The 16,966-nt window shown below is 39.3% G+C and overlaps 1 protein-coding gene across 8 annotated transcripts in view; it reads right to left on the bottom strand.

Annotated features, from left to right (window-relative positions):
* LOC117570434 (MAGUK p55 subfamily member 7) overlaps positions 1 to 16,966 on the bottom strand; it is an 89,252-nt gene that overhangs the window by 24,509 nt on the left and 47,777 nt on the right. Inside the window, exon 1 of one of the 8 annotated variants that reach the window (XM_052006845.1) lies at positions 8,582 to 8,762. The exons of the other annotated variants lie outside the window; for them this stretch is intronic. Coding sequence (XP_051862805.1) covers positions 8,582 to 8,601 — 20 coding nt within the window. The 5' untranslated portion in view covers positions 8,602 to 8,762. Of the gene's footprint in view, positions 1 to 8,581; positions 8,763 to 16,966 lie in introns of those variants that run through there. 8 annotated transcript variants of the gene reach the window in all.

Below are 16,966 nucleotides of genomic sequence, written 5' to 3'. Positions count from 1 at the left end.
GGCACGTAAGGAAATTATTGAAGGAGCTTGATTTAGAAGAGAGTGGAGAGTGAAAAAGTGGGGAATGAGAGGGGACAAACAAAAGAAACTGTTTAGCAATGCGAAATAGAGTGTTAGGAAAACTAAGATGTGGGAATCGGGAGAGCAATTATGAGCAAAGAGGATTAAAGATGAATTAGGTAATGCATGAGCTGCAAAATGTGCATTAGAAGCGAATGGATTTAATGCGGCGTCTTAAGTGAGAAGTGGAAAATAGTCAGGATGTAGGAGTGTGTTGCTAAGAGGGAGTAAGACAGAAACCAGGAGATGAGGCAAGAAGAGTGAAAACAAAAGAGGAAATAGGTCAAGAAGTAGTGGAGTATAAGGAGAGGTATTTAGAAAGGAACCAAGAGAAGAACCAAAAGAAAAACTAAAATAGGATATAAGACAGAAACCCGAAGAGGAACCAAAAAAACTGAGAAAGGACCCCGGAATGGGAATCAGGAAAGAAACCTGAAGAAGAACCAGGATAGGACTTAAGAGCTACATTAGGAAAGAAACCAGCATAGAAAAACAAAAGAGAAACCAGAAAAATTATAAGAGAGAGGTGAAAAGACACCAGAAGAGAATCAGGATAAAAAGAATCAAAAGAAATCACGATACCAATTAGGATTGGAACTTGGAGAAATCCCCGGAAAAACCTGCCAAAAAAAAAAACAGAGGAAGATAAACATGAAGAGACACCAAAAGAGGAACCAAGAACAGTAGTAAGCAAGCGGAACACCAAGAACCAAAACATACTACTCTAAATTGGAGCGAGGACAACGCAAAAGTGGGTACGAGGAGCAGCGGATAGCGACAAAAACGCTGCCATAAATGAATTAAAATGCCTTTGGCGTTGACGTGAAGTACATGTGTATGGGAATGGAGGGTGCAAATGGGAACAGTGAGCAACAGACGAACGACGCTCTCCGCTCGTCGCTCGAAAAGGGAGCCTAAGGACCAAGAACCAAGGATAATAATAACAGCGGACCTGAACAGCTGGCGAGGCTCAAATGAGCGCTTAACCCCAACAAAATGTGCTTCATTCGCGAGGTCAACTCGATGTTTTGGCACCGACGATATCACAAAGCAAACAATTTGCTGTAGCAGGTAGCTATGAGTGCCATAGCAAGCAGGCCGCCAGCAGTTGTTAAAGTTGCGTATGCTTTTAAAAGATTTCAACTTGATGTTCTTGAACTAAAAAAGAATTCGAGTAACTTTCAATATAATATAATATATTATATTAGCAAGCAGCTTCGAGTGTCATAGCAAGCAGCTGTTTGCTTTTCAATGATTTTAACTTAATGTTCTTGGTAAGGAAGTTAAACCAAACTTATTTCTCACTTGAACTAAACTTTTAATATAATATTATTGAGCGTGGCGTACTCTTCTAGCTTGTATTTTTGTCATAGCAAACAGCTACGAGTGTCATAGCAAGCAGCTATTAAAGTTGCATCTCTACTTTAACGATTTTCGTTTAAAGAGTTTACTACAAACTTATTGCAAACTTGAGATTGAGAAATGTGCGAGTAACTTTTAACATAAGATTATGGAAAGTCAAACAAGTTTGCGTGAAGGAAGTACTATCTTTTAGCTTGTCTTCTAATTTTTATAGCACGCACAAATTGAGAGATCACACCTCGCTTGTCGCTGTCTGTCTGTCTGTCTGTTTGGCAGTGTGGCTGGTCATCAATAACCCCAAAGAGCTCAGCACAATTGTGCTAAATGTGGCAATGGCAAAGTGGAAACGGAATCGATATCAAAATGGGGCAGGAGAAGCAGCCTCGTTTGTCGCTGTCGCTGTCAAGTAAGCATCGCTCTCTCTCTCTCTCTCTCTCTCTCTCCCACTCTTTCTCTTTCGTTCTGTTTAGTATCGAAAATAGGTCTTAAAAATGATGAAGGCATTTGCCAAACAAGGGACAGAAAGATTAAAAGCGGCAAATGGACAAGGCGGAAGTAGAGAGTGAAGGAGATGGAGATGGAGTGGCAATCAAAGCATGACACAAACATATGGCACAAATTGCTCAGATGAATTTTGCATTTCTCCCCCCAGAATGGGGGCGTGGCGGAAGGGGAAAAGTGCTGTTCAACTGTCCATGCGTTTGTCATATCATAAAGTGGACAGTCGACATACAAACGCATTGTTGTTGCTGTTGTTGCTGGCATTGTTTAGTTGCCGTTGCATGCCACATGCTAATTGTTAATAGCCAGGCCAACGAGCGAGCGAGTTGTGTGTTTGTATGTGTGCTGATAAGAGCAACGTTGTGGGTAGAGTGAGGCGGCAGTCATCCAGAGAGACAGACGACACACCCAGCTAGAGCAACTTGTGGCAACTTATGCTCGCTTCATGCCTCAGCGCATTGCGCACCTGTGGCCGCCACTGCTGCTGTTGTTGCTGTTACAATCCTGGCAACAAGTGGCCAAGCTGCTGCTGCTGCTGCTGCTCTCGAACAGACGCAGACCGGAAGAGGCTTATTTGCGGACAGCGGAAGTTGTTGCTGTCCATTGTCCGTCCCCTTCTTCGCTTCTTCACTCTCAGCTCTCAGCTCGCAGCTGAGTGAGTCATTGGGTTAAGCAATTGGAGCAAACCACAGAAATGTCGGGCCCCTAAACTTCACCTCGCATCTCAGGTAAAATATCTCAGACTCTCGACTCTCGGCTCGACTGCTGTGTTTTGGCCACGTTGCTGCGGCATTTGGTCAGACACCCACAACAATTTGCAAACTAAAGCAAGATGAATGCCGCCGCTTATGAATTGTGGCACCAAATAATCTATGTCTTCCCTCCCTTCCCCCACCTCAGGCATTTGCTTGCCACACACACAAAGCATGCGAGTTGATTCCTCTACATCATAATTAACAGTTGCGGCTTTGCCACAGTTGTGGAGAGCGCGCGCAACGTTGCCAAATGCACTTTAAGCCATATTTGGAGCAAGCCGAAAGCCAAGCTAATTAATAGAGCAAACAATTTTGGCAGCTGTCCTCAGTCCTCGCATTCCTGCACACACAAGTGCCGCTCAATGGCTAATCAAATGCCAGCAGTAGTAGGTCACCTCATTACTCTCTCTCTCTGTGTATCTCTGTCTCTCTCTCTCTCTATCTGCCTTTCTGTGCCAATTTAAGCCAATCCATCAGTTGATTAAAGCAGGCAGCTCAAAATGAACGGATTTTAGCACTTCTGTGACGAAAACAAGTAACAAACTTATAGTCGAATCGAGTCTAGAAAGTAACACCATATTTACAAAAGTATACCAAACAAATACTAAAAAAAGCGAGCGCTATATTTGTTATATCGATATAGGAGTACGTTCAAAATATACCATATTATAAAAATATACTAAATTCATCTACCGCAAAAACACTAGAAAATACCGAATGATATATATGTATGTATATATATCGGTAAAGTAGTACGTTCAAAATATTCAATATTGTAAAAAAAATACCACATTTATATACCGCAAAAATACTAGAAAATACCGCAGCCTATATGTGTTATATAGATATAGTAATATATTAAAAATATACCATATTCTGAAAATATACCGCAGCCTATATATGTTATATCAATATAGTAATATATTCAAAATATACCACATTCTGAAAATATACCAAATAATACCTAAAATATGATATACTAACTTAAAAAAAAAACAAAATTATGCTAAACTAACCAAAAGAAAAGCTGTGAATTTGTGCTAGTAAAATATATAATTAGAAATAATACACTCCTTGTGGAAGGAACAATTTTCTGCAGCAAACTGCTGAAATCCAAAGAAATTTTGAATTTGTTGAATAGAGCAAAAATAAGCTAAGCAAATGGGATTGAAAAAGACTGCACCAAACTAGTAAGCAAACAATTTGGAATTCAGCAAGCAGAAGCTTAATGAAAGATGCCTCAAAAAACATTTGTTAAATACTCTTCGTATATAAGATATATAATGAAAGCATTTTGCAGTAATTTGCGCATCTTCGAACACGCAGGAGCTTTGGAATTACTCAGAAAATGTTTGCGAGATTAAATGAATTAAGTACGAGGACGACGACGACGACGACGCTGAGTATTTGCTTTCAATTGAGACTCAGACTCAGACTCATCGTCGTCGTCGTAGTTTGCTTTAAACAAAGCACTTTCAATAGTCAACCGAATTCTTTGAAAATGTCCAGAGAGCTCCGAGCCTTTGTGACGCACTTCCATCATGTTTTTTTCTGGTCTGGTTGCATTTCCAAGTAATAAAAAAAAACTACTTTGATGCGAATCCAGTCGTTGGATAGTGCTTAACGCAACTCTCTTGGCTTTGTTATTGCAGCAGAAAAAGCTCTTCAGGTAAATATTGCACAGTTATTTATATACGTAAGTACAATATATATGTATATACCATTTAAAGCCACTTGCAACCGAGTTTAATTACTGGAAAAGCCATAAGCCGTTGTGAATGGCAACCGAAAAAGAGGCAACTAAATGGGCAAATGCGAAATGGGAAAATGCCAAAAGGAAATTGTGATGGGAAACTCAGGCAGCAGAGGCAGCACTGCCTCCTCAATGCCGCTCAATTGCCTGCCCAATCGAGAGACTCTGCCTCACGCCTCGCCTCGTCTCCGTCTTGAGTGTCGAATGTGTTGCAACCGATTAAGTTTTCCATAAACTCTCGAACGCCAACTCACGCAAATTTCTTGAGAATTAATTAAAAGCTAAAAACAAACAAACAAAAGCCAAGGAGGAGGGAAGGGGGAGTATTAACACCTGATACACAGACACTCAAATTTCCTCGACTCTTTTGCAATTGCAGAAATTTCATTTGATTTCTGGTGAGGAGTTTTTTGTGTGGTTTCCCCCAAAAGCTTAAGTGAGTCACTCAAAGGCGTGTCTCGGCCCACAAACGATGCAATTAAAGTACAGTTCAATTTTCCCCAGTTTCTCGATTTGAGAAATTGAAATTGAAATGCAGCTTAATTGATTGCCAACAGCCCCCAAAAGACAGCAGCAAGTCTCTATGTCCAGCACTTTCTCTCCTTCTGCTTCTCCTTCTCACTCTCTCTATCTCCATCACTCTCTCTCAAGTGTTGGTTTTGTGGTCATGCCCCAAAGGGCCGCCTTCGTCATCAAACAAGTCAATGGCAACGGCAAATGCTGCAAGCAATTGAAGCAAGCAAAAAAAGCCCGTGTTCCATTCCACACTGTTTCAATTTCTTTTGACGTTTTTTTACTGCTTTATGTGGCAGCAATTGATGCGCAAAATCTGTGTTTGCCAACTGCAAATTATTAATATTGCAATTTCGCCCTCGGCCAACACAATTTCTCTTGCTCTCTCTCTCACTCTTGATCTTGCTATCTCGCTCTCAATGCATTTTTAATGCCACACAAGTGATGCGAAAAATCATTTTCATTGCAAACATTTTAATATTGTATTTGTTGACTCACTTAAATTACTTTCATTCATTGCATATTTTGAAATACATTTTCAAGTGTAACTTACGAAAAGTTAGAATTACATTCTTCAAGAAACATGTTCCAATTCCTTTTTAAATGTTTTACCTACTCAGCATCCACATAAAATATATTTATTACTTCTTTCGCAATATACTTTATTTTTTGCCTCCACAAATGTGAAATAAGTAATGAAAAGTTCATAACTTTATCGTCAACAAATTCATTGAAAAACATGAAAAGTGTTCCAACTCATTTTTATTCTTATCTGCTCAGAACTCCCATAAATGGGTTCCATTTCCATTTCATCCCCATCTACCCAGTAATAGTATTTTTTAATACTGGAGTTTCCCTAACACAAATGAAACAAGTAACGCAAAGTCAACTACTTTGTTTAGCAAACTTTTTAATCAACATTTAAAATGTTCTAATTCCATTATATTCCTATCTACTCAGATTTCCCTCAGATTTTCTTTTTTTTGGTACTGTATTAATCTTTGCCACGATTTCCTTTATAATAAAGTGTTCCAGTTCCATTTCATTTCCATTTACTCAGAATTTCACACCAAATACATTTATAACTTTCTTACATTTTCAATGCTGTAGTTTTCCTTAAACGCAAAGTCAACGACTTTCTTCAATAAACATTCAAAAGTGTTTCAATTCCTTTACATTCCCATGCTGTAAAGCTCTTGTAACGGCCTGCGACATTCTGCTATTGAATTTACATTACAATCGAAGTTTTTTTTCATGTCCATGCGTCACCTTTCTCTTCTCATCTCGATTCACTGCATCTCAGCTCACTTTATGCAGATCTCTAATCGATATCAATCAAATGCACATAGCAAGTTGTCATCTCTCTCTCTCTCTCTCTCGCTCTCTCTCTCTCTCTCTCTCGCTATCTATGCACTTGAGGCAACTTTCGTCGCATGCGAGTGAACAAAGGAACGCATACAAAGTCAATGTTCATGTTTTGCCACACAATCGACACACAATCTAAGGTTTTCGGTCTCTCTAAATGACTCGACACATCGTCCAATTTCCTGGCTGCGGTCAGCTGCAGCAATACAACAACAACAACAACGACAACAACAACAACTTCATGACTCCATCTCGCAACGAGTCAGTCTTCCATCTCTATCCCTATCTTCGCCTCTATCCCCAGCGTTCGCCCTCGCTCATGTTTTCTCCCTTTTTCCATTTGGCTCACAGGTGAATCAATCAGGCAACTGACGTTAACACGCGTCTCCGGAGGCACGAATCACGCATTGCCCATCACGTACACACACACATACACGCACACATACCAAACTCACACATACATCCGATGCTGTGGTTTCGGTTACGGTTATGGCACTAAAATATGCTCCGTAAAATTTTGCGGCAGGTACGAAAGATAGTTTCTGAGGCCTTTTGCTATGCTAGTTATGGCATCTCTCTCTCTCTCTCTCTCTCTCTTCGAAGTATTCTTCCTGCCTCTCTGAACCCTTCTTATTACCATTCTCCATCCATCCTCTTTCATTCTCAACTATTCAAAAAGAAATAGGGTATCTTAATAACCTTATGAAAATAAGTAAGTTTCCTAAATTTCAATTATAAATGAACTTTTAAAATAAATAAACCATTTATAATTATAAAATGGTATAACTGAAATATTTCTATAGATATATTTCAAACATAAGGTGAGCATAAAGTTTATATGTCTCTGTTTATATGAATCCTCAAATCTTGAAATCTTCAAAAGCAAAGATTATTTTATAATCTTTCATAATGTGCATTATCTTATTAAAATCCTTAAGAATCGTTTAAAATCCACTTGCTTTGGTCACACTAAATCAATTTTTCCCGGTATCTCGACGTCGAGCTTACTCACTTAACCGTTTCGACTTGTTTCTTTGCCATTTGCTACACACCAAAAATTGGCTAGAAAACAGTGCGAGTTTTCATCAGCAGCAGCAGCTGGGTTGCTTTTCCACCTGAGCTGTGTACACTCTGCAGATGTGTAATGTGACCAGATCTGTTTTGTGGAATGTGCGGAATTATGGTCCAATCATTTGTCTGCGCCGTTTATGTAACTGACTGCACTTCATTTATGTGCGGCGCACACAGCCCACGAAATATTTGTATTCGTAATGACAGTTGTCGTGTTTTGCATACGAAATGCGCGACGTCTATCTTTGAGATACATTATGCATGTGTTTGTGTCTGTGTATGTGTTAGATATACTTACACACACACACAGACAACAATAGTGCTGATTATCAAGAACGAAACGAGGCGAGGCAAGGCAAGCTGAGCTACCTATCTGCAGCTATGTATCTTTGAGGCAGGGTATCTATGTATCTTTTATAAGTTTAGATTTATCTCAATATTATTAAATGTATCTTTATAGCTATGCATTCCTTATATGTATACAGAAACTCTTTGCATATTTCCTATGTTTAAATCTAACTTTTTATTGGTTTAAATATATAAGTCAATATTATTAAATGTATTTTTTCTATAGCCATGTTTTCTATATCTTTTATATGTTAAGGTTTCTGAGATCATTAAATTACTAAGTATATTTATGTGTATAACCTTTGTATTTCGAAATATGAAAAAGTATAATTTCTATCTATATATTTATATAAATGAAAATGCAACTAAAAATGAATGTCTTTGAATATTTAAATGTATCTATATATCTTCAAGTGGCTCCAAGTATCTTTCTATATACAAGTATCTATCTATCAAGCGTCTATATATCTTTGTAGAAAGAAATATGAAAAAGTACCATTTCTATCTTTATATATATGTTAATAAGTAGAAATGTATCTAAAATTGAATCTCTTTGAATGTTTAAGTGTATACATATATATATTATGTGTTCAAATGTTTTCAACTATCATTTATATGTATGTATAAATATATCTAACTATGTATTCTATGCATCTTTTGCATTTACTTAGTTGTTTGTTTGCTGCTCAAACAAAGAGACGAAAAAGCTGCACAAGTTTTGTGCATTTGCACACACACACATTCATACACCCATCACACACATATTTGCTTAAGTTTAAGAATTTATTGTTGCATGCAACACAAGCGGCAGAGTCGCTTTGCTGTTGCAGTGGCATGTTGCATGGTCTCTCACCATTGTTTCAAGATGCGCATTTTGCGGCTATTTGTTGTCTTCCTCTCCTTCCGCTCCTTCTGCTGCTGCTTCCTCTTCTTCGCTTTGTAGTTGCAGATGTTCTGTTTTGTTTTCCTTTGTTTAATTTTTTTTTTTTGTTGCTTTATTTATTTGCTTGTTTTCTTTGCCGTATCCTGGCACATTTCAGCTATTTGCTAGCACTATTAAAACACAAACACACACACACACAAGCAGAGTTGCAAATGGAAATTCACGTTAAAAAAATACATACAAACAAAAAAAAAACTCGAAAGCTGCGCATGCGCAATTCGAAACGTCGACTAAAAACAACAACAACAACAACTGATTGCATGCGCTGCTCTCGTTGTTGTTGTTGTTTATTGACCAAAGTATTAATTACGACAGCGGCAGCAGCAGCAACAACAACAAAAACAACGCTGCCGTACAGTTAAAAAGTTGCTTGACCAATTTCTCAGCACTTTCGAAAGAAATTTTTCGCTGTTGCAGTTGTTGCTTTTATCGCTGCTGCAACAATAACAACAACAATACCAACAACTGACGTTGCATGTTGACCAGACACACATACACACACACAATCACACCTGCAGCGCGCATAGTTTTTGCCACTTGCACATTTCAATTTCAACAACAAAAAACACAACAAGAGAGACGCGCGATCTGGCAACGCTGCGAATAGCAAAAAGTGCAGTTTAGTAGCAGAAAACGTAGTAGACAAAACATTGTTGTTGCTTAGACTTTTAATTGCAATTTAATTCGCACAAACAAAAAAAATTTATATTAAACACACACACACACTGTTATTTGTTTTTGCCGGTTACATGTGCTCCGTAGTTGTTGTGGTTGTTATTTGCTGCTTTAGATTCACTTTGCACGAGACGCGCGACAACAAAAGGAAAAACCGTTTTTACCTCTCTCTGCGAACAAAGTCAGCCATAGACTGAACAACTAAAACGGCGACTGCGACTGCGAGCTGAGCTGAGCACACAAAACGAAACGTTGGCTCAAGCGCAGAGAGACCACGAGAGTCGGAGAGTGAGAGAGCTAACTTTGAGAGAGCGCACGCCAAGTGCACAGCACATAGAAAGAGAGCACACATAACAAGCAGCAGCAGCAGTGAGGTGAGAGAGTGTATATGGTGGTGATTGTTGTTGTACCTGCCGTGGGCAGCGCAGCGCAAGTGCAGCGCACTCAAAACGCACTCAAAGGCAAGGATACACACACACATACACATGGACACATGCACAAGTACTCGCACTCTTGGCGACATGAGAGGCTCACAAACAACAACAACATTGGTTTTGGCTTTGGCAAATTGCAGCGCAAGCAGCATAGGCTAAAGCGAGATAGCGCACCATGCACTGCACAAGGAATGGGAATGCCAACAAAAGCAAACATAAAGTAGAAGCAGAGCAAGCAAGCAGTGACTGCGACGCCGGCAGCAAAGGCAGCCAGGTATGTACATACATACATACAAACATAGTTATGTTATGCTTGTGTGTTTGAGTATGTCTATATGTAGTTAAGCCTGTTTGTTGTTAATGCCTGGCAGCATACAAAAGAACAAAAGGTGTGTGTACCGTCTTGCTGCGCATGTGAGTGTGCGTGTGTCGGTGTATGTGTGCGTGACTCAACAGTCAGCTATGTATGCTGCGACTGCGGCCGTTGCCCAAAGGTAGCAGAACAGCAATAGCAACAACAACTGGGGCTGCTTGGCGCGCGCAGCTCCAAAGGCAGCCACAGAGATGCCCAAAACAGATATACACACACATACACACACACGCACGTTGGTGCTTGTAGTGGTGGCTGTTATTAGCCTGTGACGTGAGAGAACGAAAAAAAAGAGCGTGAGACGCAGAGAGCGAACGAATGTGCGGCACAGGTAAGAAAAATAATTAACGCATTGTGCTGCGTTTTTCTATGCTAAAGAATCACAATCACACACCGACACACACTCACACACATAAGCATAAGCATTGTAAATGCTACTAAACGAACCGATATTGTGTGTGTTTTGCATCGTTGCAGTGTTGCCGATCTGTCTGTAGTAATTAAGCTGCCAGTGTTGTCGAGCAGACAAATTAACTGTCCCATTCAAACTTTACGCTACCTTTTTGGTCTATGAACTGCGCTGCCATTTTGCCTGCTCCCATTTGTGGCGATGGCGACGGCGATTCTTGTTCCTTTTTTGGGAAAAGGGGAGAACGCTTTGTTGTGTGTGTTTCTAGAACACTAAACAATACGACACAAAACAACAACAGGTAAAGTTAGAAGTACACTCGTATAAGGCAGGGCAAGGGCAAAGCAACCACAACAACAAGAACAACAAAAACAAAGCAAAGCGCAGTGAAAACAAAACAAAAGACATGTCGTTGTTGCGCTGTCGACGTCGCTGCTGTCGTCGTAGTCACAGCAGCAGCAGCAAAGCATCCTCCAAAGATACAATCAACAGCACACAACACTTGAGGTGCGCCCCGTGTATGCATGTATGTGTGTTGCCTGTTGGGCATCATTTAGGCCGCCTTTGCCTGCTGTCCCCCCCTCGCTCCCTCTCTGCAGTCCAGTTGCCCAGAGTTATTATAACGGATTTATCTCAAGTTACAAGCTGCACACACACACACATACATACGCAAACATATATGATTTCATTTTATATTCTTGAAACTTTTTGCGCTTTACTTTTGTTTGCGCTTTTTATTTAGTTTTGTTCTTTCACAACTTAAAAAAAAAAAGAAAAGAAAGAAACAACTCGAAAAAAAAAAGTTTACTCTGCTATAGCAGCACAGCAACACTCTGTGTGTGTGTGTGTGCTTGTTCTTATTCGCCTGCTCACTTGCTCGACGCTCTCGCTGCCTTCTTGGCTGCTCTGCTCTGCGCGCGTATGTGTGTGTGTTTGTGTTTGCCTTCGCATTTAACGCTGCCTGCGTGCGCGCTTCCTCTGTCGCTGCTGCTGCTCTCCAAGCTCTGCTGCGACGTGGGCGTTTGTCGCTTTGTCGTTTGTTGTTGCTAGGCACAACGACGTAATTTGGGCAGGAAATTAATATTTGTTGTACTCTTGTTGATCTGGCAACGCTGCTCTAATTGATTTTGTCATTTGTAGGGTGGATGCATGGGAAAGTGACCCTCAGCAACAACAACAACAACAAACACAATCGCTCGCTCGGTCAGTCCTACCTCAACGAAGCGTCCACAAAAATGCTGCGCCTGCGCGTGCCTCGCATGCCGAATGCCAAAGCGCGGCCGTCTCGACTGCTTGGGACCTGGACAACACACACTCACACTCTTACACTGACAACATGGCCGCTACATGGTTGGCATGCCAAAGCCCCAAAAACACACAACAGCAACAACTACAACAACAACAAACTTGTCTCAAGACATGCGCAAAATTCCAAATTACAGTTGAAGCGGCACCGTGTTTGCAGTGTACGCTGCCCGATGTTGCAACTTGCAATCCCCAATCAATTTACACTGTGAGAAACACGCAAGCATACACATATTTTTCTTTCTGTTTTGTTTTTTGCACTTCCTGTCCGATCCAATTTGGCCATATAAAGAGTGCCAACTCAATTGGCCAACAAACAAGCGGAAACTAAATAAGCAATCATCAAGCTGCAATAAAAGCAAAAAGATCGCCTATTAAGGAACAAAAATCAAACTAGTTGCAAAACGTAATAAACCGTTGAGTGTTACATTTACTGCAACTTTGAAAATAACTGCAATAAATTGGCGCTTATCAACACTGGAACACTGCTTATTAAAGCTGGAGTAGTAGTGGAGAAGTATCGTTCTCATTATTATTGCTTAAGAAAGAATTCTTGAACATTCTTCTTGCTCGACTATGACAACTATAAATAAAGACAAAACAATGCGGTATTATTTGTAAAATATACCACAAAAATACAAAAATATACCAAGGGCTATAATTGGTATATTGACATAGTACTGCATTTAAAATATATCATAGGGAACAAAATATACCACATTGCAAGCCAAAGCAACTGATTATGATTATTATTATATCTGTACTTTTCCTCATCAATATTATTTTATATATCTTTCATTATTTTTTTGTAATTTATAGTACTTTAATATATTTATGTTTTAGTTTATATGATTTAAATTTAATCACATTTGTAAGGTATGAGAAAACTATCCGAAATTTAGTATTAATATTATTATTTTTATACCCGCTACCCATAGGGTAGAAGGGTATTATAACTTTGTGCCGGCAGGAAATGTATGTAACAGGTAGAAGGAGGCATCTCCGACCCTATAAAGTATATATATTCTTGATCAGCGTCAACAGCCGAGACGATATAGCCATGTCCGTCTGTCCGTATGAACTCCTAGATCTCAGAGACTATAAGAGATAGAACTATAATTTTTTTCGACAGCATTTGTTATGTTTGCACGCAGACCAAGTTTGTTTCAAATTTTTGCCACGCCTACTCCCGCCCCGCAAATCAAAAAAATCGAATAACAAGCGTAAATTTAAAGCTAGAGTTGCGAATTTTGGTATATACTATAATTACTACAGTAGTTATGATTCCTGAAAATTTGGTTCAGGAAATAGGTTCAGGATCAGATAAAAATTGTGGAAGTTATTAAAGAAATACTTTTGTATGGGCAAATCGCCTACTTACTAGGGCTCTTAGTTGCTTTGGCCGGCAATCTGGTACATTGTGCCGTCTATAGTATATTTTGAATGGTGTGCTGTATCGATATACCAAACATACCATTTGGTACATTTTTAGTATATATTTTTTTTAGTATTTTCGGTATATTTTGAAAGTAATACCGCAATATTTTGTCCTTACTAAAAATGGGTAGCGGGTGTCTCACAGTCGAGCACACTCGACTGTAACTTTCTTACTTGTTTTTTTTTGGGATTAAAACAAAAACCTTTTTATATAATTTATGTTTAAGTACTATAAAGATAGACCTTTCTTTACGAATAACTCTTATGTTCAATTATTATTATAAGCACAAAAATTCATTAAAAACTTTACTTTTTTATTATTTTACTCAATTTATAATCATTACGAACCCTGTTCTTAACTCTTTCGACCCACTAGCTAAGGAGATATAGTATATTAAATAAAATAAAATGGAATATCGTAATATTAAAAGAAGAGTTTGTGAGCACTTTATAATCCCATAGAATTATGAATAGTTAACAACAGTTGAGGAGCTGTCTGAAGTTGAAAGTTGTGCTGAAATCGCTTAATTTACTTGCCACAAAGTTGTATTGCTTTGGGGCAATTTGTCTGCCCTAATTGCCGACTATTGTTGTTGGCCAATTCTTAAGTCTAAATCCATTTTCATAGTGCCAAGTGCCAAGTGCCGAGTGCTGATGCCCTTGCAAATAATTGGCATGTAATCGTAGGCATTTCCGAATATGAATGTGCGTTTCGAGTCAGGTAAAATTGTAAATGATTGTTTGCTCCGTCTCTTACCTTGCCTCTCTCTCTCTCTCTCTCTCTCTCTCTATCTATCTCTCTCTCTCTCTCTCTTTCTCTCTCTTTCTGTGTCATTGTCTCGTCTAATTGATGTGCTTGACTCTGCACTTGACTCGATAGCAAAGACAAAAGTGACGGACCAAACCCAAAGACTGAAAAGCCACAGCAAAATTCGGGATTTGAATGTGTCGAAGACTAATGTCATCGACATTTGATGCTTATGCTTGTCAAGACGAATGCCAAGACGAATGTCGAGCTCTGGGATCGTAGGAAAAGTAAGTGGAAAGACACAAAAATGTATAGACAGACGCATGAGTAAACTGCAGTAAGACGGACGGACGGACAGACAGACAGATAGCTCAGTCAGACTGTCTGGCATCTCTGTCTCCGTCTCCGTCTCTGTCTCTGCGTCTCTCGTGGCCCCAATCAAAGTTTGACAGTTTTGCCAGCCTGCAAAATGTGCAACAACACAACACTTGATGCAACGCACTTTAATGTGCATTATCTATGACTCTCATTGTTGTTGCTGTTGTCATCTCTCTGTCATTGTCATTGTCATTGCCGTTGTCATTGTCGTTGTCGTTGTCGTTGTCATCTGAGCATCTGATTACTCAGCAGGTTTTCCTCTTGCGACTTGCAATTTTATCCGTTTTTGTGTGTGTGTGTGGCGAGTTCTTCAGCAGCCACAGGAGACAGCGAACGGGGCAATTAGTGAAAGCAAATGACAACCATAGATGAGATGATGAATAGAAAAAGAAGCAGCACAAAGGTAAAGATATCTGCGCGAAAGTGATGATGAATCGAAGGCTAAATTCAATTAATGCACTCATCATTCATATTTCGCATTTATCTCAAATTCTTTGCAAATTGAACAATGGGATTTTTTAAATATTTTTTGCTTTAAAAAATTCGCAATTATGTTCTTAAGTAGTCTGCAGTTTTTTTTTTTTAACTGTTTTTGCTAATTAAAAAATATTGTTGTTAATCTAATAAAATTCTAAGTATCATCGTCAAACAGAATATAAGAAACCTTTTAAAGAAACAGCACAAAATATAGTTAGGAATAAGTTAATGTCGTTCATTTTGGTACAGACAATAATAACTATAGTATTTATTATTCCTGAGAATTTGATTGGAATCGGGTAAAAATTATAGAAGTTATTTAAGAAATACGCCTACTCACTAAGGATCTCAGTTGCTTTGGCTGACAATCTGGTATATTTTGATATCTACGGTATATTTCGAATGCAGTAATATATCAATATACCAAATATGGTATTGATAAATTGTAGTATTTTTGCGTTATATTATCTTTATGTAAGAATGGGAAATTGTTTTTGTTTTGTTATCTGAAAGTTTTAAAATGGTTTTAAGAAAAATATATTTCTTTTTCAACATCTTTTTGAAAAAAGCAATTATCAGATGATGCGCAAACGTCAAGCACAATAAATAAATTTCATAATGTGAAAGATGCAACGCTTTAAGTTCCCATCTTGAATGAGAATGAAGGGAGAAAGAGAAAGAGCAACAAGTGGGAGCAGCCTTGATGATGCGATGTGAGTAGCGCATTTTCAAGGAAAATCGATTCAAAAATGTATAAATATTCAGGGCGCAGGGTGTGGAAAATAACTCGTTAATTAATAATGAGCATAAAATGAGAGCGCGCGTGGCGCTTGTCTCGAGGCGAGATGCGAGCTGAGAGATGCGAGATGCGAGATGCAGGGGGGCAACTGGGAGGCGCTGGGGAGGAAATGGCAAAAGACGATGATGATGGTCTTCTGGTCTGCTTGGCGAAATCACAACAGAGGCAAAGGCAACGCCTGGACAAGGACGCAGAGTGTATGTGTGTGTGTAAGGACAGACGCACTGGAGCATAGACACACACACACACACACACACACACTTAGTTAGAGAGTCACAGACACCTGCAGAGAGCAGCTAAAGAGAAAACTGCGAACGGCGAAAAATGTGTGAAAAATATCTGTGTTGGCCAAAGGCGAAACGCGAATGCAGAATGAACAGAGAACAGAGCGCAAAAAACAGAAAAAAAACTGAAATAATAATAAAAACGAGACTAAGAATGCCATAGAGTGCGAGTGGGAGAGGAAAAGTGCGAAGAGCGAAGAGAGAGAGATGGACCGAGAGTGAGGACGAAGACGAGGATGAGGACGAGGACAAACCAGCCAGCTGGAAAACCCAGCGAGCCAACCAAGTAAATAAATAAGCAGTCATAAAAACAACGTTCACACACACACTCACACACACACCCAGACATGGACACATGTGCTATATGTGGGGTATTTCCATGGCGCACATGATTCCCATTCAGTGTGCGGCCAGGACGAGCAACTGAATGTGAATGTGAATGTGAATATCTGAATGCCAAATGCGAAAGGCGAATGCGAAATGCAGAAGGTTCCAGCGCTGCTGTGAAACGGTAATAAATGCTTGGCAAATAGAGAAACAAACAAACAAACAAATCCACTCACTCACACACACACACACACATACATAGACACACTCTTACACCTACACTCATTCACTACACTTGTCCATTTGCACAATGAAGCTGAAGCTGAAGCTGCGGAGTCCGCGGGGGTTGCACAGTCACTGCCTCTGTCCGGGGGTTGCAGAGTCACTGGCGCCTGTCGGATAGGCAACACTTTATTGCTTAAGTTGTTGCTTTAGTGCAGTCACAATGACTTCTCAACTGTGCCCAAATTCAATTCGTTCGTTTCAAAATAGTTGTAATTGTAATTGCAGTGGAAGAAAACATTCGGAATAAAATAATAATAGTAGAATAATAAACATTCGAAATGTTGAACTAAGAAAAGGAAATTCTTTTTTTATGGTACATGAAAATTTAAGAATCGTTTTAAGCCATTCAATATTAGTTATTCCATAT

Source organism: Drosophila albomicans, chromosome X (assembly GCF_009650485.2).
Source record: "Drosophila albomicans strain 15112-1751.03 chromosome X, ASM965048v2, whole genome shotgun sequence".
In the NCBI taxonomy this organism is placed as follows: Eukaryota; Metazoa; Arthropoda; class Insecta; order Diptera; family Drosophilidae; genus Drosophila; species Drosophila albomicans.
Note: the sequence above shows the minus strand (reverse complement) of the source record. Positions and strands in the feature narration are given on the sequence as shown.